A 23,957-nucleotide genomic window follows, 5' to 3' on the forward strand; every position below is an offset into this window, starting at 1 on the left:
GATGAGAGGTGGTCATTTGTTGATGTGTTAGAGACCCTGATGTGGAAGAATGTTCCAAGGTTGCTACTTGAGCAGCCCCAATAGCTCTGAGATGTTGTCAGCTTTGCTGCAGCAGGGCTGAAAAAGTCTCTCCAGGTCTGTTGGTTCACTAGGTCCTCTTTAGTGTATCCACAGACCCAGATGCTTGCTGCAAAGCTTGGCCAGGAGAGTTGTCCAACCTATTCTGCTCTCCATCATCTGGTAAGGTACTCCACATCCTCTACTGGTCTAGATGAGCTGGTTGTCATGTCCCCCTGTGCATCTGGGCATGCTGAGCAGGTACTGATCCTGATACATGCATTCCAAGGTCAGACCCCATTATTTTGTGTTTTTCCCCCGATAACTGGGTTTGAGTCCAGTGATGTAGTTGTGGAGTCCCCCAAGAAACCTTGCCTGGGGTGTCTTCAGACTTGACTCTTATGTGTGCAGGATAGTGCAGGGTCAGGTTGAGTCTGTCTCCCACACCAGCCAACTTATGTACCAGTGGATGCAGCTATCTGGTTGGTTGCACCCGCAACTCTCTCATGTGAATCAGCAGGTACTTCAGCCTAGTCCAGCCTAACCTGTCCCAGGCTTGGCTCTTATGCATACCAGTGGGTATTGTGGCCTAGATGGGACAATCCCCAATAAAGCTTACCAGGCCCGCCCTCAGCCCCAGTTTTTGGGTGTGCTTACAGGTGCTATGGCCTACTACCCCAGCTTGACTTACCCCCAGTTCTGGCTGTCATGTGAACCAGCAGGTGCTGTGGCCTATCTTAGCCTACCTGCACCTTGTCTGAACTCTTGCACATGCGCTGGCAGGTGGTAGGGCCAAGCCCAACCTGGCCTGTCCCCAGACCCAGCTCACACACAGGCTGTCTGGCCTGGCCCATCCCAGTCCTGGCTTTCACGCTAACCAACAGGAGATACAGTCTAGTGGGGGATAATATTTTCTTTAATCGATAGCCCAATTGACTTAAAAGGGAAGGTCTGATAGTTAGACACATCTACACACACATACACAAACACACATTCACAATACATACCATTTTAAATACATATGTACATATATGTATCAGTGCAATGGGATTTAATACTCTATTTGAACATAAAATTTAATTTGAGCTTTGGAGTGGATAGTGAAATGGGAAATACAGTTTCTGACATCATTAGTTTAGAAGAGGCAAGCCATTTCTTTTTTCTGAATTTATTAGTATAAATTAGCTTTTCTCAAATTATGAATATAGAATATTAATCATGTAAATACCAACAGTTATCAAGATTAAGTGTATGGGGCTGATGCTATGGCTGTTGCTTCTAATGTTGGCATCCATATGGGTGCTGGTTTGAGTCCCGCCTCGCCCACTTCCTATCTAGCTCTCTGCTAATGTTCCTGGTAAAACAACAGAAGATGGCTCAAGTCCTTGGGACCCTACACCCATGTGGGAAACTTGGAAGAAGCTCCTGACTTCTGGCTTAGGCCTTGTCCAGCCCTGGCCATTGTGGCCACATAGGGAGTCTCTCTCTTTTTCTATATATAACTCCTGATTTTCAAATGCAATACATCTTTAAGAAAAAAAAATAGGATTTAGGTTTAGAAAGCAGTGGACTAAAATAAGATAAATGAACTTTTTAGTTTATGTTCTCACGACTTTACATATCTTAAAATGTATCTTCGTGAGTGGAAAGATACAACATTCTTCTAGCTTATTTTGCCATGAACCTTTTTAGTGGGTATTGAGCTTCACAAAATGCTGATCTAGATCCCATAACAACATTAGGGATGGTGAATGTTCATTACTGTTTTTATGGACAATGTTATAAATACTTCCTCCCTCCCCCCACCTTTTTAAACCTTTCCTCATGTTGATTTAGATTCCTGTTGAAACACAATTCAGGGCAGTGCTTACTTCCGTGACACCCAGATTCTCTAGCCACGAGGAATGCATGACTGCTTTGGACTGTGTGCGAGAGGCCTTTGGAACGAGGTACTCCAATTGCCAGTGAGCAAGCCTGTTGTGCTGGCATTTGGCCCAGGTGTCTCCCCGTGTATACTCAGTGTAGACTGAGGCTGAGTTTACTTTTCTTATTAGGACTTGAGTCTCTACTCCCCATCTACCAGAACTGTACCAGTATATGTTCACAGCCTGAGCTGTCAATTCCCTTCCCAGAGGTGTGCTAGAATAATTATTCCTGAAACAAATAGCCCACTTCATAGTCTAGTCCTCGAATATAAGCCTCTTTGGTCTTCCATGCTGTTCTTCCTTTGTTTGTACACGTTTCCTTTTTTTAACCTTCCTCAGCTGTCTTGTCTCTTCTTACCTATCTAAACATACATAGTTTGCTCTTTGGAACACTTATTTACAATAAACCAGTTGTTCTTTGTTATACTTATCTCCATATATCTTGCTGTCTCACTTTTCTTCATTTAATGTTTTTTCTACCTGTGATTTTTATTTGATTGTGCTCCATCTTTTGCTGGTTGTTGTTGTTTTTTTTTTAATGAAAGAAATACATCTGTACACACATTTGTATGTATGTATACACACACACACACACACACACACACACACACAGGCAAGAGTTTGGATAGTCCCCCTCAGCAACATTCTCCTCCAATTTCAGTTCTTTTCACATTCAGCACCAATGAAAAACAGTTTAACAAAATGATTGTTGCTTTGAGGCTCATATTTTTCATTCTAATTCTTTTTGTTGTCAATTTTTGTTACTCTTTGAAGTCTTTGGGACATTGATAACGTCTTATTCACCATAAAACTTAACAGTATTCATTTGATAGCAGAGTGGCTTGTCTGTAATTCCCTCAGCTTGGATCCACCTGACCTTGACTTTATTATAGAGTGAAATAAAAGTCCATTATTGAACAATCTGCTTCTAGGAAGTCAGAGATGGTAACTTGATTGTTAGAAGAATGACAAATAAATTCTTTTATGTTAGTGGTGGTTAAGAAGTTCAGGGTTAAAAAAAAAGGATCAGGGTTACTAAATGTTCTTGTGGATCATGTTTAAAAACATTTTAATTGAATGGACATGAGCCAGAAGAAAAATTGTGTCTGAGGTTGTGATATCCTGGCTGTATATAATATTGACTTGGAGAGGGATTACTTGTTCATTAACTGGTCTGGTAGGAGGAGCATTGGACAGCTTAAAGTGTACATTATTCAGTGTTTTTCTTTCTCAAGTGGAGAAAGTAATACATAATTCATATAGTTGCTAGGACAATAACAAGTAGTTGTGTGTAAACATTGAAACATTTTGATGCTAAAAATGAAAGAAAAAAATTTAAGATGAGTCAGAAGGTTATTGGGTATAGATTATCCTCATAAAAATTAGATTTCTATGTATGTTGCTTAATATAGGAAATGAAAACATTGTTATTTGTGGTATTTTTATTAAAAGTGATTTGTCTTGGTGTTTTGAGAGGCAGAGAAAGAATGCTATAAGTGAGCTCCTGTGTACGTATTCATTCCTCAAGTGCCCACAGTCACTCCATCGTGGGTGGAGCTAAAGATAGGAGCTGAGGAACTCTGTCTGGATCTTTAAGATTCACTACCTGAGCCATCCCTTGTTGTCTCTGCACCACGCGAGGCTACAGTTGAGCTAACCCAGGCACTCTGCTATGGGATGCCGGTGTCCCAGTTGTTACCTGTTGACCAAGTGGATACTTCTATTTGTGATGTTTTAATCTGTCTTATAGAGAAATAGACTCTAGTAAATGTCAGTCAACAAAGATATTTTAAGTCTAAGAAAAATCAGTTTATTTTTGTTATTGCTGTAATCTTTAGAAAATAATTTTTTGGGCCAGCATGTTGCTATAAATCAATCTACTCTTCTGCCTGTGGTGGCAGCATCCTCTGTTGGTGCTGCTTAATGTCCTGGCTGCTCCACTTCTGATCCAGCTCCCTGCTTATAGCATGGGAAAGCAGCAGAGGATGGTCCAACTCCCTGGGCCTTTGAACCCACATGGAAGACTGGAAAGAAACCTCTGGCTCCTGGTCCCCAGCTTCAGATTGACCGAGTTGCAACTGTTTTGATCATTTGTGGAGTGAACCAGCAGATAGATCCCTCTCTTTCTCTGTTTTTTCTCTTTTTCTCTCTGTAAACCTGCATTTCAAATAAAAATAAATATTTGAAAATAAATGTTTTATTTGAGAGATAGGGGCAGAAAGCAGGAGAGAGGGTTACAGAGATAGAGATGTTGAGATATGGGCAGAGAGAACTCCAACTTGCTGATCTACTCCCCAAATGCCTGCAATGGCCAGGACTCAAGCAGGACTAGAGCCAGGAGGTGGAATCTCACTCCAGTACCCTCATGTGAATAGCAAGGATCTAGCTACTTTGACCCATCATTGCTACCTCCTAGTATCTACAGTGAAGAGCAAGGAGGAGCCAGCAACCGGAGGTGGGAATTGAACCCAGGTACTCCATTATAAAATGTTGACATCTTAATTACTAGGCTAAATACTCACTCCTTTTATTCTTGATATTTTACAATTTTTACCTTTTTCATGCTTAATTTGCAGTTACATGATGTTGATTGATGGCACAAATGAAGTTTTTATGATTGATAGAGATAATTCAGTGTTTCATGTTTCAAATCTGGAATTTCCATTTCGGAAAGATCTTCGAATACATTTATCGAATACTCTTTTGGATGGGGTAAGTCATATTTATTTTTACCTGTGTATACAATATATTTAAAAAAAATTAAATGCTGCCATTTTTCCTTGTAAGTAAATGTGCGTTTAATAACAATTTAGAATTAAATCTAGTTTTTATTTCATTGAATTTGTCCTTTTAAAATGGAAAAAGCCAACTTAAGTTTTGAACCTAAATAGGATTTTGAGCTTTTTTTTCTTCAGTGGAGAAATTTGTTAAAATGAATTAAATGAATTCTGTATACTTGGTATGAGAATAAAGGGCAAAAATTAAATCTTGATTTGTTTTCTTTGTGGCTGAAAAGGCAATTTCGTTGAAAAAGACATTTTATTATTTCACTTTAGTTGATTTTAATTGTGAAGCATGACATGCCATATTGTTCCACGGATTTTTAGTGATAAGAATTTGATAATCTTTGTTGTAAGAGAGAGAATCTTGCTTTGAAAGTAACCAGTACTTTTACAATTGAATCTTTAAAGCTGATAAAATTTCTCATTTCAGAAAATATGTGTTTATTTAAAGAATCTGTATTTTATTTATTTGAAAGAGTGAAAGAGGTAGGAAAATGGAGGGAGAGAGGTAGAGTGGGAAGTGGGGAGGGCAAGCTGAAGAGCCAAATTCCACCTGCTGTTTCACTCCCCAAATGGCTGCAGCAACACAGCGGGGACAGGCCAAAGCTGGAAGCCTGGAGCTGCATCCTAGTCTCCAAAGGGGGCGGGGGGTACGGGCTCAAGGATTTGGAAAATTTTCCACCGCCTTCTCAGGTGCATCAGTGGGGCCCTGAATCAGAAGCGGAGTAGCCATGAATTGAACCTGCCTTCAGATGTGGGACGGTAGCAGTGAGAGTGGCAGCTTACTTCACTGCACCGCAGTCCTGGCTCGAGAAGATATGTTTCTATTACTCACAAAACTACTTGATTAAAAATGTTTGATTTCCTATCATGCAAATATTTGCTCTTTGCTTAATTTCAAAGGTATTGGTTCATTCAAATAACAATGATGCAGATTACTAACAAACTGAAAAACATAATCTGACTTTCTTCTTTTTAGTTGTCTGAACTCTTAATGTTGAAGTAATCACTGTAACCATTTATTTGATTGATCCTCATTCCAGACTCTTTTTTTTTTTTTGTTCTAGGGAGTTCAGTTGTACCTCTATCCCTGTGGAATATAACACATTCACATCAGTAATAGGAACTGAGAGCATAGATACTTAGGGGGTCAAAATGTATCAGAATCCCTTGAAAGCTTGGGACCTCATTTCAGGGAGATTCCTAATAGTCATGGCACCTCTTATCTCATTTAAGATGAGGGCTCTGGTCAAATATGTATGCACAGCGATAGATAATTTTGCATGAATAGAACCAAATGTTACATGTATTTTGCATTTTTTTGTACTAAGTATTTGTGTGGGACATAATTTCTATGTAAATGTCTTAATGTATAAAGACCCATTATTTCAGCTTTCCAAGCTATCCTGATTGTGAAAATTACAGGGTTAAAAATGTGTTAAAAATATGAACTTTTCTACTCTTATAAGCAATGATATCAGGCATTTAGTCTGTTCTCAAAGAAATTGAATCAGGTGGTGGAATCTTTTTTGTGTATTAACTAAGGAAAAGTGGGTAGAGAAAACATTAAACAGAGAAGAACAGTGGTGCCGGCCTGGTGATGTCTTCGGAACTCGGAGAAAGTAATCTTTATTTGTTGAGAGGAATGGAGTAGGATTGCGATAAGCACTGTCTTGCAGAGCTTTTGCAGGTGTTTTTCTGTGAAAACATTAGCCAGCTTTTTGGTATAAAACAGGTCTAGGTTGGAAATGATGACACAGTGAGGTGGACAAGGCGGGCAGTGCCTGTCAGACGCAGCAGTGTAGTGCGCCCTGGATCTGTTGGAGAGGCTGAAGATACTCTAAGAGGGATTGATGAGACATTTCCTCCAGGATCTGATGCCTTGATCTAGGAAGAGAAGATGTGAGCCTTTTTAGGGGGGAAAATCCCATTGACTTCCATTACCTGGCTGGATTAGGAGCAAAGCTGGTTTGAATAGGTGGCTGGTCCAGACCAGACAGTAATGCCTGCTGTGTCACTGACCCTAGACCATCCCCTGTGTAGCAGTGGTTAACTTGAAATCTAGTTTGAAGGGCCTTTTTAACTTGAGTCCTGCAGAAGTTCTGATAGTCCTTCAGCCTTAAGGGCATTTCTGTTTTCAGTGGCCTGATTCTTGGCTGAACTGATGTGACTCTTTGGGCAGCTGTATTTCTGATTTCCTGGCTTCCCACATCACAGGCAGGTGCTGTTTGAGGGTGGACTGGCCTTGTTGGGTGTCTTTGACAGCAGATCACTGCATGAAGCCACATTAGCAGGCCTCCTGCTGCCTAACTCCCACTTTTCCCTCTTGATTTTTGTGCTGTTTTGATAGGAGCCTTTTCAAACTGATGTCTTATTTCTCTTATTTCCTGAAACTGATCCCTTCAGACATGTTATAATATATTAGCACAAGTTTGTTTTTGTGCAGAAAGGTGTTTTTTTTTTTTAAGAAATGCATGCATAGTTTTTCTGTCATTTGTGTTTTCCATGCACATTTAACTTAGCAGTACTCTGCATTTTCACCCCAAATTTGGATAACCAAGAGCAGCATATTAGATTCTTATGAGTTTTTAAAATAGCAGTGTGATTCATAATGTCAATTTACTTGGGCCAGAATTATAGTTGCAATATCTGTTTTTCCAGTTAGTTAATTAAAACAGCCCTCTGTAGTTTCCTGTTTCTTCCACATTTTCATTTGAAAATTGTTTTTGTAAAATTCCAAATCCAAGAATAACTGAAACCGCTTAATTTCCTGACTGTCAGGGTTGAGCTTTGGTACTTTTGTTTCGCATTGCTAGCTAATTTTCCTTGACACACAATATGTGGGAAATAGGTGTTTAGAAATATGGCATTAATTCACTTAATACAAGTTAATGCAGTTTTATCAGCCTAATGTTCATAATGCTATGAGAAAAGATCTAGTAGTTAATTATTAGGGTTAATAGCAAGAATCTTGAAAAAATTGTATGTGCCCTCTTCAACTGATTTTTTGTAATAAAATCATATACATGATCATTGTTGAAATTTTAGAAAATTTTATAAATTATGTAGTAATCTGTCAAGAAGACATTAATTTTAATGTTTTGATGTATTTTTAGTCATTTAATTATACCTATTTTATATAGCAATATAATTGATAGATATATATAATTGGCCTTTAATGTATATTATGTATTATTAGGTTCTCTCATTTTTCTTGAGTCTGAAGAACTGCTTTTTTTAAGATCCTTTTTTTTTAAATTTCATTTTTAAAAGTTGAGCTAAAATTTACTTACCATAAAATTCACCTTTTAAATGTGTTTTAACTCTGTGGTTTTAGTATGTTCACAAGGTTGTGTAATCATTTCTATTACCTAAAATAGAATATTTTATCACCTGCATAGACTGTGTTAATTAGAAACAAAGCTTTATTTGAATGGGTTACACAAATGAGTTTTGTTAGTTCACACTTTCCAGACAATTGTTAGTGATCATAAACAGTTTATACCCACTGATTAGAGCCGTTCATGGTTTTGTCCGTGATAAGAAAGGCATGTGTGTGTCCTCAGCTTCCTCTTTTAGTGTGGTCCCTGAACCTTGGGTTGATACTAGTGCTGAGCGTTGGACACTTTACCCAGAACTAAATTTTTTCCTCTTAAAGAAGATTTATTTATTTTATTTGAAAGGCAAAAAGAGAGAGGGAGATTGATTACACTGTATTGAGAGACATGAAGAGACAGCTTACATCCTCTGGTCGGCTCCTCAAATGATGCAGTGGCCAACGCAGGACCACTCTTCAAACCAGGAGCATAGAGCTCCATCCAGGTCTCCCACCTGGAGTTTTTGAAATAGGCCCAAATATTCGGGCTTTTATCCACTGTGTTCCTAGACAAATTAGTAGGGAATTGTGTCTGAAGAATAGCTGTGACTTGAACCAGTATACTGTTGTAGAAAGCCAGTTTTGCAGGTCTTGGGTTAACATGTAGTGCCTCCATCCTGGCCTCCCAAGCAGTCTTTTTCATGCCTTTTTTACACAGTTTGATCCTTCCATTGTCGTTCTGGAATATGTCCCCTGTCTTTCAGAATCCATCTCATGTTATGTACAATATAAGCAAGTTTTCTCTTGTTCTTAAAGTAGGAATAACTATTTCTTCTACTTAGGCATGCACCATATGCCCTAATTTGGCTGGGATACTGCAGATATCCATTTGTTTAGTATAGCTAGTAATAGCAGCCTGTTTTACTCCCAAAGGTATTGTGATTTGGACAGCAAGCTATGTTGTTATTCTCTGTATCCATCTGCTATTAAAACTATTAACGCTTTTTCTAAAATTAAAATTCTAAATTTATTTTTGATACCGTATATATAGTTGAAAGGTAAAACTATTAACTCTTAATTGGACCTTTTTTTATCTTTTTTTTTCTGGAACTCTTGTTCATTTCTCTAACACTTGGAGCTAACTTCGTTTGTAGTTTGTGCTGAGTTTGCCCTGCTCACCTTTGTTGCTGGATGTCCAGGGTCTTGGAAATGACTGCCTTGTTTATTTTGTTCATGCTTTTGGTTATTTTCAACAGAAGAGTAAGTCCATTCCCTGTTAAACATTTTGGTCAGAAGTTGAAGTTTGTTTTCATTTCTTCACCTTTTTTTAAAATAATAAACATTTTTAAAAATTGTGGTAGAAACCATATGACATAAAACATCATTTTAGCAATTTAGGAATTTTAAGTGTATACTTCAGTAATGTCAGGTATATTGCTGTTACTATACAATGGATCTCTGGAATTTTTCATTTTATAAAACTGAAATTCTGTATTCATTAGGCAACTTTTTATTCTCCCTTTGCTTATCCTTTGGCAAGTATCACTCTACTTTCTGCTTCTCTGATTTCAACTGTTCTATACATACCTCATGTAAGTGAAATCATACAGTATTTATCTATCTGTGACTGGCTTATTTCACATCCTATAGTGTCCTCCAAGGCTACATAATACATGAGCATACCCCTATTTTGTTTAACCATTTGTTTGTCAAGGGGCTGTTGCGTTGCTTTTGTATCTTGGCTAGTGAGAATGATGTTGTTACAAGTAAGGGTGTACAAATAATTATTTGAGACTCTGCGTTCATTCTTGTGGTTATGTATACAGAAGGGAGGATTTCTGGGTTATATGTTAGTTCCTTTTTTTTAAATCATATAGAGCGCCATCAGTAGTACACAAGGATTCCAGATTTCCTAACTAACATTTAAGTTTACATATTTCATGTTTACTTTTCATAGCCTGGAGCAGTAGTGGAAGTCGTAGGGAGGGAGACATTGTGGTGATGGAGACATGTGGAAGAACTTGGGTAATCCCAATGTTTTAAGAATTCTCTGCTTAGGAATTAAATCTTTGTTAGAATCCATGCTTTCTATTTTCTCTTAAGAACGTTTAACAAATATCTTCTTGCTTAATTGGGAGCCATAATTTATTCCAGTAAAACTCAGGTGATTTCTCCATTTAATGTTGCAGGGTACGAGCAAGATCATACCAGACATGTCTAAGGCTTATTAAGGAGTCTTTATTAACCAAGCTTGGTGATAATAGAGCACAATAGCAAATCACAAGTCCATACGTCAACCCAACCAATCATAATCTAACCAATCATAATCCCAAAAGAAGCAAATGGTCATCATCCTTAAGTCCATCCATTAAGCTGAAGACCTATGTCCCAGCCTCCCCAGCAATATAAGTTATCCTAAGAGACATACAGCGAATAACCTGGACACACTTACAAAGCTGCAGACATTCACCTTTCTCTGGCTTCTCTGCCCACATTCTACTACTGCTTGGCCTCACCCCTCTTGGAACTCCAGATAGTACACAGACCAGAAACAACATTATTATAACCATTGCCTCATGCTCAGGGGATTACCTGTCCTGGGTCAGCCAAGAGTCGAGGTGCTAGCGTAATGGAAGCACCTGGGCAGAAAGAGACTGAGAGCCCCTGTTTCATGGGCCTTTTAAAGGGGCTTGTGAGGGAGTGGCTACACGACAATGCAATACCGTCCCCTCTCAGTTGATAGGTGAGTCACAGGTGGGCAGGAGCGAATACCTAAGTGTTGTGGGCTAAGGAGTTGATTAGTGCTCGTTGGGATGGCAGGAACAGCAACTGGGCTTGTAGCTAAAACATCTAGACTAATTGGACTTCCAGTATCCTGGCTAATTTAGGATGTGAGGAAAGTGGTTGAGGATGGAATTAACATTCCATTGCTGTTAGGACTCACCTTCAGGACAGAGGGTAGAGGCCCACTGTCAATGGGTGCTGGCTATCACTGGCTGCACCCCATAACATTAAGTGTGGATCTTTGAAGCATTTATCAGAGAAAAAGTGTCTTCGGTTAGTTTTATTACCCCTCAGTTAGAAGAGGTGGGAGGAAAGACAAGAGTAACCACAGAGTTTGCTTCTATTTATATTTGAAAATTACCAGGAATTTGTCAGCTTCCCACTGGAGTTTCTTTCCTTTTTTTTTTTTTAAGATTTATTTATTTTATTACATAGTCAGATATGCAGAGAGGAGAGACAGAGAGAGGAAGATCTTCCGTCCGATGATTCACTCCCCAAGTGAGCCGCAACGGGCTGGTGTGCGCCGATCCGAAGCCGGGGACCAGGAACCTCTTCCAGGTCTCCCACGCGGGTGCAGGGTCCCAAAGCTTTGGGCCTTCCTCGACTGCTTTCCCAGGCCACAAGCAGGGAGCTGGATGGGAAGTGGAGCTGCCGGGATTAGAACCGGCTCCCATATAGGATCCCGGGGCGTTCAAGGCGAGGACTTTAGCCGCTAGGCCATGCCGCCGGACCCTGGAGTTTCTGAAGGTTTAGTGGGATGGGAACTAAACCTAGCTGTATCCTTTTGCTTACCAGTATCTTGGAAGTTTCTTGATTGTCAGTTTTTTTTAAACTAATTTATCTGAAGTTCAGAGTTAACACTCTCTCTCTCACATACACACTACACTACACACACACACACACACACACAGAGAGAGAAAGAGAGAGAGAGAGAGAGAGTCAGGAATTTCTTCCTGTCTCTCAGGAAGGGGTCCAAACACTTGGACTGTTTTTTGATGCTTTCCTAGTCTATTTAAGCAAGGAGTTGGATCTGAAGTGGAATAATTGAATCTCAACTAGCACTCGTTTCAGAGTGCTCCATCTCAGGAAGTAGTTTTACCCACAATGTGGGTACTGGTTATCAGATTTTTGATTTTTCCCTTTTTACCGGTTTTTATTTTTTGTAAATGCATTTTGTTTAGGCTTTAAAAAATTATGTTTAAAAATGCATATTTTTGTTTATTTCATCAAGTAATTTTGGGAGGAAAATCTGTGATTTTTTGCTGTTTAAATCTGTCAATTTTTTGCTAAAGAATGTTTAACTGAAGGCAATATCACCTTATTAGCATATTAAATGCCTAAGATAAAAGCATTTAAATCAAAATGTTTCAGTGAACAGTTTAAATATGCTTTAATTTAGGTCAAGTGATAGATTAAAGATGCCAACCATAAGTGAATGTACCTTAGCAAACACATTTTCAAGAAATTAATAAATACCAATTTTTTAAAACAAATCTTTTGTTAAAACTGAGTTCTTTGCAATTTTAAATGGTTATATACAGGTTCTACCCAAGTGGTCGCAATGGCTGGAGCTGAGCCTGTCTGAAGCCAGGAGCCTGGAGCCTCTTCCGGGTCTCCCACATGGGTGCAGGGTCAAGACTTTGGGCCATCCTCGACTGCTTTCCCAGACCACAAGCAGGGAGCTGGATAGGAAGCGGGGCTGCCGGGATTAGAACTGGCACCTGTATGAGATACTGGCGAGTGCAAGGCAAGGACTTTAGCTGCTAGGCTACCACGCTGGGCCCTATTTATTTATTTTATTGGAAAGTCATATTTACAGAGAGAAGGAGAGATAAGAGAGAAGGATCTGTCTGCTGGTTCACTCCCTAAGTGGCCAATTGGCTGGAGCTGAGCCAATCCAAAGCCAGGAGCCAGTAACTTCTGCCAGTCTCCCATGTGGGTACAAGGTCCCAAGGCTTTGGGCTGGTCTTTGACTGCTTTCCCAGGCAACAAGCAGGGATCTGGATGGGAAGTGGAACTGCCAGGACATGAACTGGTTGGTACCCACATGGGATCCCGTTGGATGCAAGGCGAGTATTTAGCTGCTTGGCTATCATGCTAGGCCCAAGAATTAAATTTTATAAAATACTCCATTACTTGCTATTTTTATTATGGCTACAATCAGCCTTTAGTCTCTCTGTCTCTTTATTGAAGTGCAGAGTTAATTTTGACTTTTGAATGCTGTGGTGAAGTTGCATCAACCTGTTTTTCATCTTTGTCGTTTTCCCTGCATCAAGTTCTAGCAATGCGGCGTGCAACCAAGACCACATAGGTCACATGAGAATCAAATGTATAAATAAGGGGGGGGGCGTTTATAATTTTAGATGTTATGATTTAAGTAATTGGCATAAAATGAGATTTTAAACAAGAAATGATTGAACAAATTCTTTTAATAAGTCATTCTGGTGTTTAGAACTTAATAATTTGTAGTCACTTCAGTCTTAAGTGTTTTGTAATAATTTAAGCAGAAAACAGCATGTAGCATAGTAATTCACATGTTTATGATATGGTGATTATTATTGTGATTTTTTTGCATGGTAAGGATTTTTAAAAATGCTGACAGCTTATTGATTTTAACTGGTTGCAACATGTTCACAGGAATATTGTATCATGTTATGTATTTATGATTTATGTGCTTCTGTGTGTGGTATATTTCAGTCAGAAATTGCTATTAAAAAATGAAAAAACTTGTCTTCTTTTCTCTTTCAAGGAGATGATTATTGACAGAGTAAACGGACAGGCTGTTCCTAGATATTTGATATATGACATCATTAAGTTCAATGTAAGTACTGTTTAAAGCTTACAATTTAGAAAATAAAAGTTATCAGTGAAATAATAAATTTATTTTAAACAAAAAGTATTTGCTATTGCCTGAGTAGAAAATTGTGGATATTTTAGGTTTTTGATTGATCATCATCTTTTTATTTCTTATTCATACTTTGCATTCTTATTTTTTTAAGATTTATTTATTTTTTGAAGAGAAAGAATGAGTGAGAATGAGGGAGAGAAAGTGAATGAGACATTTTTCTATTGAAAGATTTACTTCTCAAACAGCTACAATGGACGGGGATGGCTCATGCTGAAGCCAGGTGCCTGAAACTCCATTTGAATCTCCCTCGTGGATGACAGGAACCCAGATACTTGGGCTGTATTCCGTTGCTTTCTCAGGAACACTGACAGGGAGCTGGATCAGAAGTACAGCAGCCATGGGGCTCGCATGGGGGTTCAACAAGCTAATCCTCTGCCCATATGGACACTGGTTCATGTTCTGATTGCTTTATTTCCAATCCAGCTGCCTACTTATGGGTTGAGAAAGCAGAGGAGGTGGTCTAAATCCTTGGGACCTGGAAGAAGTTTCTGGCTCCCAGCTCTGGACCAGCCCGGCCCTGGCCATTGTTGCCATTTGGGGGGGTGAACCAGTAGATGGAAAATCTTTTTCTGTCTCTCCTCTCTGTAAATCTGCCTTTCCAATAAAAATCAGTAATTCTTAAGCCAGGACTCAAACCAGCATCCATATGGGAAACCTATGCTAGTCCTTGGATATTTCGTTATCTTTTTAAGTTTCATTTTCTTTTGAAGTATTTATTTATTTGAAATGCGGAAATTAGAGAAACAAAGAGATAGAGAGGGATGTTCCACATAGTCTTTCACTCCAGAGATAGCAGCAATAGCCAGGGCTGAGCTAGGTCAAAAAGATCCAGGCGCTGTATCCAGGTCTCATGTGGGTGTGTGGGTCCAAACACTCAGGCACGTTAGTAGAAAGTTGGATTCGAAGTGGTGGAACTGGGAATCACACCAATGTCCATATTGGACGCAGGTATCTCAGGCAGTGGCTTAACTTATCCTACAGTACTGACCCTCTAAGTTTCTCTAACTTCAAGTGAATAAAGAAAACAATTTCACTATGATAAGTAAGGCAGCCATTTTATAAAGTGAATCTCTTGGTTTTAGTTATTCTGTACTCTGTTAAAAAAAAAAGTCTGTTTAAAATGCAGCATGTGTAATTTCAAGATAGAAGTTGTTATTTATGAATAGAAGTAACAAAAATGAAATGCAAAATTTCCTGTTTTGGGGGCCCAGCACAGTGGTGCAATTGGCTGATTGTCCTCCTTCAAGCAGCTGGATCATATATGGTCACTAGTTCATGTCCTGGCTACTCCATTTCCCATCTAGTTCCCTGCTTATGGCCTGGGAAAAGCAGTAAGGGATGCTCTAATGCCTGGGATCCTGTACCCAGAAGAGGCTCCTGGCTGCTACTTTGGATCGGCTCAGCCCTGGCCATTTTGGCCACTTAGGGAGTAAGCCAGCAGATGGAAGATCTTTTCCTCTGTCTCTTCATCTCTCTGTAAATCTGCTTTTCCAGTGAAAATAACAATCTTAAATAATTTGTGTTTAGGTAATTATCAAAGAATTATAAATTATATTCTTTGTCCATTTCCTTTAGTTTTAGATTAGCCAAGGATTCATTTTTCCATTTATGATTATTTATGGTATGAAGGTCAGAATTAGACAGTACAGTATGATTTTTGTAAATGCAATAAACTTGATGGTGTGTATTTTTTTCTAAAGGTTTTTTAACCAGAAAGGTAGATTTACAGAGAGGAGGAGAGAGAAAGATCTTATATGTGTTAGTTCACTCCCCAAATGGCTGCAGTGGCTAGAGCTGAGTTGTTCCAAAGCCATGAGCCTGGAGCCTTTTACAGGTCTCCTGGGTATAGGGTCCCAAGGCTTTGAACTTTCCTCTGTTGCTTTTCCAGGCCACAAGTAGGGAGCTGGATGGGAAGTGGAGCATCTGGGATACGAACTGGTGGCCAAATGGGATCCTGGCACTTGCAAGGCAGGATTTATCCCCTGAGCCATTCTGCAAGGCCCAATGACTGGTATCTTTAAATAGTTGTAATCAATTTTCTGCCCATACTTTATTCCAGTTGGATAATAGTTATTTTTAAAAAAGATTTATTTGTTTTTATTTGAAAGAAAGACTCCACAGAAAGGGAAATAGTGATAGAGAGTAAGGTCTTCCATCCTCTGTTTCACTCCCCATATGGCCCCAGTGGCCAAAGCAGAGCTTATCCACGTCTGAGAGCTGGAAGCTTCCTCCAGGTCTCTCATGTTGGTCCAGAGCCGCAAGGACTTGGGCATCATCTACTACCAGGTCATAAGGAAGAACTGGATTGGAAGTGGAATAGCCAGGGTGCACAAACTCATGTATATAGGGGGTGGTGGAAGATTATCTTGCTGCACCACCACACTGACTCCAATAATTATTTATTTTTGAAACCAAGCTGAAAGCATAGAAGAGTTCTCAAAGTGTTTTTATTTTGGGGCTGGTATTGTGGCATAGTGAGTTAAGCTATTGCCTCAACATCAGCATCCCGTATCAGAGTACCCGTGAGTCCCGATTACAGTTCCAGTATTGATTCCTGCTGCTGTATACTTAGGAAGGCAGCTGAAGATGGCCCAAGTACTTGACTGCTGCCACCCGTGTAGGAAACCTGAATTGGGGAGGGGTTTCAGGTCTCTGGCTTTATTGTGGCTATTGTGGTCATTTGAAAAAATGACCCAGTAGATGAAAGCAATCTCTCTTATTCAGTCCCCCGTTACTCTCTCAGATAAATAAGCACAGAAACAAAAACATAATTACATGTTAAGATTCTGAAGATTTGTGACAACATTTTTTAAGAAACTCATTTTTGATGTATATTTTGTTGTTAATAATTTGCTATTATATGATTAAGGATTGTATTCAAGCAGGTTACTTAAGGACGATTTATTTTGAGGGGGGAAGTTTTCGATGTATGTATCTCATTTTGTTGGTGGATATCTAAATTTGAAACTATGAATCTCAAGGCTAGAAAACATAACATTTAAGTTTTGTTCTGTTCTATATTCCTGGAAAGCAGTTCTTTCCAGAGTTGGCTTAATCTTACCACAGTTCTCAGAATTACAATCTTTGGCCTATAACTAGGCATAAGGGGTGGGAGAGGCTTTGCTGCTTTGTGAATAGCAAATTTCTGCCTTCTTTGCCTCTTGCTGGTGAGTTCTACTTTAAGTTCTGTTCTGCATGGGCTTGCTTCTCAGCCTGTGTTTTAGATGGCAGTCTTCTAATACTTGAAGAGTGTGGAGAACACTCGAGGCAGTACTCAAAGGCTTAACACCTGCCTTGGTTAAGCCATTTGCTCTCTCTTCTTTTAATTATTTTTTTAATAAGAAATAATTATAACTCCATTATTTTTTCCTGCAGTTTTATCCTGCTCTTGAGTTTCTTGAACAGAAGGAGCTTACATTAAATTTGTGCTTATGATTTCATGATTTTACTACCTCTTGGTATAAATCTATTCAAACCCTAGCAGTGGGTGTGCTTGAGTCACTGGAGAATGGCACTGCAGACAGGGACAGGGACACAAATTAACTCTAAAGGACTGAGTTTTGGATGTCAGGAGCACTACAGGGCTTGGGAATGATTGATGGTTAGGTGGTCAGATTACTTGAAGGTGGCTTTTTAGTGTTCTTTAGTTGGACACTATGGAAGGACTTTCGTTATTGTAATGTTGTAATTATACTTTCAGTTGTTTTCAAAGATAACTCCAGTGGCAACATAGTGTTGTAGAACTTAGCAAACTCAGAGCAGGTTAGGCAGTAGTTATTAAGTATGTTTTCTCATCTATGCTCAATGATTTAAAACCTATCTTATATAGGCTTCCTTTGCTGTAGGCATTGTGCAGTTCAAGGTGAACTTGCTTTCAGTCTGTTCTCATTGTGGCAGTGAGTTTTTAATATTTTAGAGTGGAAAGCAGCTAGGAATGAATTGAGACCGCTGTTAGCAATTGTTCAACTTTTTCTCTTCTCAGAAAAAGCTTGCTGTTCCATTTTAATTTTCTAGGTATCTGAATGTGTCTAATAGGCCCAATGGACAAACTTTACCCTTTAGGTTTTCAGCCTTGTTGATGACATGGGTTGCATACAAAAGATGACACTGGACTGCGGAGTTGTTTGCTAGCATTTCCTCAATAACAGTCCTTTACAGACATTTGTAGAACTTTATGCAGAGAACATGTTCTACCTTTGTCTTGCTCCTTATTTTGTTTGTTGTTGGATATCCAAGTTGTCATCCTTTCAAAGCTGAGAAGAAGATATTTGAAGCATAGCCAATGTTGCTCACCTCTTGAGCAGATGCTGCTCTTGCTGTAAACATGAGGTTGAGTAACTTTTTGGGTGATTAATACAAATTGAGGGAGAGAAACAAGGCTGAAAAGGTGATGGAAAATGTATGTAAGGGAAGGTTCTCCAGTTCAGAAAGTACTGAGTAGTTTTTAGGCTATTGAAGTGATCCTTACTAATCTGGGTGATTATTATGGCTGCGTCCCACATACCATATGGTTAGAACAGCTTCTCACCCTCAAATTATACACAAGTGTAAGTGTATTTTTCTTAAAATTATTTACTTTAGAGACAGCTAGATGTGGATAAGTAGAGGGAGAGAGAGTGAGAGAGAGACTCTTTTTAAGATTTATTTATTTTTATTGCAAAGGCAGATCAGATTTACGGAGAGAAGGAAAGACAGAAAGATCTTCCGTTCTGGTTTACTCCATGTTCTGGCTGGAGCTGAGCCAATTTGAAGCCAGGAGCCAGGAGCTTCTTCAAGTTCTCCCATGTGGATGATGGGTCCCAAGGCTTTGGGCCATTCTGTAGTGCTTTCCCAGGTCATAAGTAGGGATCTGGATGGGAAGCGGAGCAGCAGGGAGACAAACTGGTATGCTAGCGTTGCAAATGGCAGCTTCCTGTGCTATGCCTCGGCACTGGTCCCACACATAATAGGTTTTACAGATAGTAATGTACAAGATATTGGGTAAAAAGAGAAGAAAACTTTGTCTTTTTTTTTATCATAGAACAAACTTGGACGTACTGAATATAAACTTTTTTGTGTGCTTTCAGAGTTAAGGATGTATGTATCTAGTAAATATCTTCTACGTATTGATGCCTGTAAAGTGTTAGCACTTTAAACAACAAAAGCCACTGTGAGTGTCTATCCTAATTTTTATGTGTTATTTTCTTGAAGTTTATTGAATTATATGCATTGTAGTTTCCAAACAAATATTTTCCAAATTCATATAAGTAATACAATTGAGTGTGAGTGTATTAATCCCTTAATTCAGATGCATAACATTTGAATCAACTTATCTGATTAGTTTTGTACTATTTTTCCATACAATTTTATGCAATTATAACTTGAAAATAATTGTATGTGTGTGTGTGTGTGTTTAGATAGTTTCTATCTTTAGTCAGGCTAACTGTTGGACTGACCTGTATGGTCGTGCAAGATGTATACTGTACAACCTCAAGAGATGCTGTTTACATAGACTGCTGCCATACTCAGTATGGCACTTTTGATAATTATGATGATAAAATAGTTGCTAGTGTTAACATCTGAATGTTTGTCTCTTTTGGTTAGGCACAGCCAGTTGGAGATTGCGATTTTAATATCCGTTTGCAGTGTATAGAACGAGAAATTATAAATCCTCGGCATGAAAAAATGAAGACCGGACTCATTGACAAAACACAGGAACCATTTGGTGTCAGAAATAAGCCGTTTTTTGACATTCATACTTCAAGAAAGGTAAAGTTTTTGCTTGCTTTGTTTTCTAATTAGTGCTTCCTATCGTAGTTTATCTTGTGAGGGGAAGATTGATACTTTGCTGCCCAGTAGTCCTGACTACCAGCAAGTACTTGAATTGGATACAGCAATTGGCCACACATGCAAAATTCTGTGACATGTTCTTTTTCATGAGACTCTCAGTGATGGAAACTTAAAATAGGTTGCTTTCCTATTTCCTTTTTTTTTTAATAAAAGATTTATCTTGATTTGAAATACAGTTACAGAAAAAGAGGTCTTCCATCTGCTCATTCATCTTCCACTTTTCTAATACCATTTCTGCTGCACTGCTGCTGTTTAAATTACACAGTTTTGTTTATTCCAAATGCAGAGTTACACAGAGAGAGAAAGAGATAGAAAAGGAGCTGCGGCTGCATAGAAGAGCTGGGGCTGGCCAGGCTGATGCCAAGGGCGAGGAATTCCATTTGGATCTCCCGCATGGCTGGCAGGGTTCCATGTCGTTGAGCCACTTTCTGCTTTCCCTGGTGCTTTAACAGCTGGAGTTGGAAGTGGAGCAAGTGGGACTCAAACCAGCACTCATTTGGAATGCTGGTATTGCAGGTGGTAGCTTCATATGCTGAGACTCAACCCCAGCCCCTGGTTTTTAAACAATTTTTAAAAATTTCTTTGAGAGGCAGAGAGAGACGGACAAGGCTTGTCAGATGTACAGAGGGCTCGGTTCACTGATTCACTTCTCAGCTGCTCACAGTGGCTAAGGCTGGTACAGGCTAAAGCCAAGAGCCAAGAATCCAGTCCAGGTCTGCCACATGGGTTGCAAGGGCCGACCCTTTGAATCATCACCTGCTACCTACCGGGGTGTATTAGCAAAAAGCTGGTTTGCAAGCATAGTGGCTAGAATTGAGCCAGCACTTGGGATTGTGGGTATCCCAAGAACCAGCTGAACCCACTGGCCCACACCTTTTTTTTTTTTTTAATTAATAATACTTATAGGCTGAGTGTGAGCTAGAGATTTTATATTTATATCCTTAAATGACTTAAAAAATAAAATCACTACATGCAAAAAAGTTTTTGAATGTATAAGAATATAGACAAAACTGCTTATGAAATGTTCCAGAGAAATTAAGTATAAACGGAAACAAATGGTTAGGGTAAGGCCACAGCACAAGGTGAGTATCTACTTGGCTTGTGCACATTTGTAGCCCAGAGGGTTGGGTGAACCAGAAACAGAATTTCCATCTTGACTTCTCTATTCTTTCTGTGCCTTTCAATAGGATTCTATCTGATGTTTAGTTTTTCCTGTTTTCACTATTTGTTTATTTCTTTTTTTAAGGATTTATTTATTTTTTAATTGAATAGGTGAATTTGGGGGGGGTTAAATTTGTTTCTTTTTTGTTATTTTTTGTTCATTTCTCTTTTTGTTATTATTGATTATTATTTGGGGGAGAAGGGTCAGGGAAATCTCAGAGCCATTTCTTTGCCATTGAAGTTCACTGATTGACTAGCTCTCTGGACTCTCTCCTAGTCTCCTCTGGGACTTGTACCATGTAGATTCAGCTCTTTGGTTTTCTTGACCTGCATCTTTTAAATCTTTGCAATTTGTGTTGTTTGGTTTCCTTTGAATATGGAGACTGTGCTCAGATTTTGTGTTGAATCTTTATAAAGTATAGCTTCTGAATTTTGGGCATGTTAAAATAGACTGTCATATTCCTTTAGATTTTCTGATTTTGGTAGGTTTGGGTAACCTCTAAATTTAATAGTTTCGCTCTTCGCATTGAAAGTGTTTCTGCTAGCCTAGGGAACTTTTTGGAAGACTGCTACATTATTGTTTTGCTGACGCATAAAATCTCTTTATCCTTAGTTGCATTTCATTTTGTTGTGCTCTGTATTTCTAATTGCCTTAAAATTTTTGTATTTTCTTCCCTGTGCCTTTATTTCTGTGAAATGTCCCTTCTCCACCCTCTGAAACTTTTTTTCTGGTATGTTTTTATGGTCCTTTTTATCTTACTTTCTTTGCCTTCATATTTCTGCTTTGTAGGTTTTTTTTTTAAGGTTTATTCATTTTTATTGGAAAGTCAGGTATACAGAGAGGAAGAGAGACAGAGAGGAAGATCTTCTGTCTGATGATTCACTCCCTAAACAGCTGCAATGGCTGGAGCTGTGCCAGTCCGAAGCCAGGGCCAGGAGCCTCTTTTAGGTCTCGTGCATGAGTGCAGGTTCCCAAAGCTTTGGGCCATCCTCAACTGCTTTCCTAGGCCACAGGCAGGGAGCTGGATGGGAAGCAGGGCTACCGGGATTAGAACCGGCGCCCATATGGGATCCCAGCACGTGCAAGATGAGGTTAGCAGCTAGGCTACAGTGCTGGACCCTGTAGGTTTTTTTTTTTTTTAAGCAGTGAGAGTTTTATTCATTTTTAAAAATTCATGAGAAGATGTTTGGTGGTAACTCATCTTTGCTGTTGCAGTGGTTTTCTGTCAAGTCTACATTGCCTGTTCACCTTGTATTTTCTGTTTTCATTTGCCATATGAAATGCAATAATTGTGTATTGATGCTGTGTCAGTTCTCTTAATATTAGTCATATTTAAATAAATTAAGTTTTCCTGGATCGATTTCTTTGCAGGAAGTTCCCATCAGGAAGTGAATGTGAATGGGGTAATTCAGTGATGGCAACTTCTGCCAAGGCCATTAGAATATTGATAACAATTTGTAGGCCATTCAGAATTATAGCCTGATAGAGATTTATTGAATTTCAAATCCTGTCTGTAGTTGTCTTTGCAGGGTCAGAGCAAATGATGTCATGTGCCTTATGTGGCTTGCAGGACACGCCCACCTCTGGTAGATCATCCTACCCAGTAGGCTTCATTTCTGCTATGAAGTCAAGTTTGTTGTAGGTAGCATGGCTTTGCTGGGTGACATTTTGGAGTAAACTTACCAGATCTGTTGCTGTCAGCCAGCAGCTGAAGTGTGTCCTGTCTCCAGTCCTTTTCTCTGTGAGTTTTGCACTTAGTATTTTGGTCATTGAGATTAGCTTTTGCAGTTAAGTACAAACTCGTAGAGAACAGATTCATGTATACAATATTTGAGACCTGTTGCTAGTTCTTCCAGACATACTCTGACCTAGCCCTTTTCCCTTTTGACATTTCTTTGGGGGTTTTAACTGACTTTTATGTAACTATGCTTTAATTTTATAATCTGTGGACTTTATTGGCCTCCGAATTTTATTGAAAACTGGGCTACATTGCCTCTTAAAAACTTCTCTGTTGTTTAAATATGATCTGTAGGAGGAGAAAGCTGCATTTATATACAACCGACAGTAATTTGAAGGCCTTGGGTTTGATTGGAATGCCAAACATTTTTGCAGTTCTTGTTGGAGATGGCATTGAGGTCTTACATCATGTAATTTATTTTTGACTACAGGAATCCCAGTCTGGGTCTCCATGGGGTGTGTGCTCTAGTCTGTCACTGGAGTTTATTTTGCTGCTATTAGACAAAAGGAATTGCAAACATTAGCCGGTGTTTATGGTAGAAATGTCCCACATTGTAAATCGGACCAGGTTTTAGGGATGTGGTACAAAAATGACAAATACCTCCAAATATAATATCAAGGTGGTGCTCGGTTCCCTCTGCTGTTGTTTGATGGCCTTGTAGATCAGGAATTGACCTCCCACCTGTCACTGTACTGGTGGTCATCTTTCCCCTGTGCTTCAGTTACCTTTACAGTTAGGAGCATGTGCTGTTATTTGCCAACAATTTCTTGTTGTATTTCAGGAATTTATTGAGAGCTTTAAAATCTTCTGATAGCCAGTCCTCTGTAGTTGCATTTTATAAAATTTCTATACAGTTCCTGTAACTTTATTGGTGTTCCTGAGTAGGGAGGGAAAAGTGTGTACCGTCTTTTACTTTGGTGCAAGATCAGTACGTTTTCAAGAAAGATATATTAAATGCTGCTTATTGTTGTGTCAGTTCTAAGTGCTGTCTATGCTTTCTTTGGGCATATTTAAAATAATCTAGCTCTGGATTATTTTTATATATTGATTTAAATTTTTTACATTGTTGGAAATCTGCATATTGGTTTTCAAATGAAATATTTGACTTTCTCTAATATCAGTTCTCTTCTCCAATATCTAATCTTTACCTTTTTCTGCAGTGTTTGTATTTTTGTACCTACTTTCCCTTTACTTCCATCCTTTTAGGTTTATTTTATTCCCAAATTATTTTCTGGTTTTGCTATTTTCACTTTCTAGTATCTTGAAAATGTTTTGTTCTCTGAAATCATATGGAGCATATGGACATCTTCTGCAAATTTATTACTGTTTTCTGGTATCTTTATTTTTATTTTTGTTTTAAAGATTTATTTTATTTTTATTGGAAAGTCAGATATACAAAGAGGACGCGAGTCAGAGAGGAAAATCTTCCGTCCATTGACTCATTCCCCAGGTGGC

At 38.9% G+C, this 23,957-nt stretch overlaps 1 protein-coding gene across 4 annotated transcripts in view; it reads left to right on the forward strand.

The window, feature by feature from the left end:
- Positions 1-23,957, forward strand: part of RNGTT (RNA guanylyltransferase and 5'-phosphatase) — a 233,765-nt gene that overhangs the window by 77,701 nt on the left and 132,107 nt on the right. For all 4 annotated transcript variants that reach the window (XM_058660888.1, XM_058660895.1, XM_012925537.3 and 1 more), the window contains exons 9-11: positions 4,559-4,694; positions 13,615-13,686; positions 19,357-19,521. In XM_058660888.1, coding sequence (XP_058516871.1) covers positions 4,559-4,694; positions 13,615-13,686; positions 19,357-19,521 — 373 coding nt within the window. The remainder of the gene's footprint in view (positions 1-4,558; positions 4,695-13,614; positions 13,687-19,356; positions 19,522-23,957) is intronic.

Source organism: Ochotona princeps, chromosome 1, assembly GCF_030435755.1.
Source record: "Ochotona princeps isolate mOchPri1 chromosome 1, mOchPri1.hap1, whole genome shotgun sequence".
Classification (NCBI taxonomy): Eukaryota; Metazoa; Chordata; class Mammalia; order Lagomorpha; family Ochotonidae; genus Ochotona; species Ochotona princeps.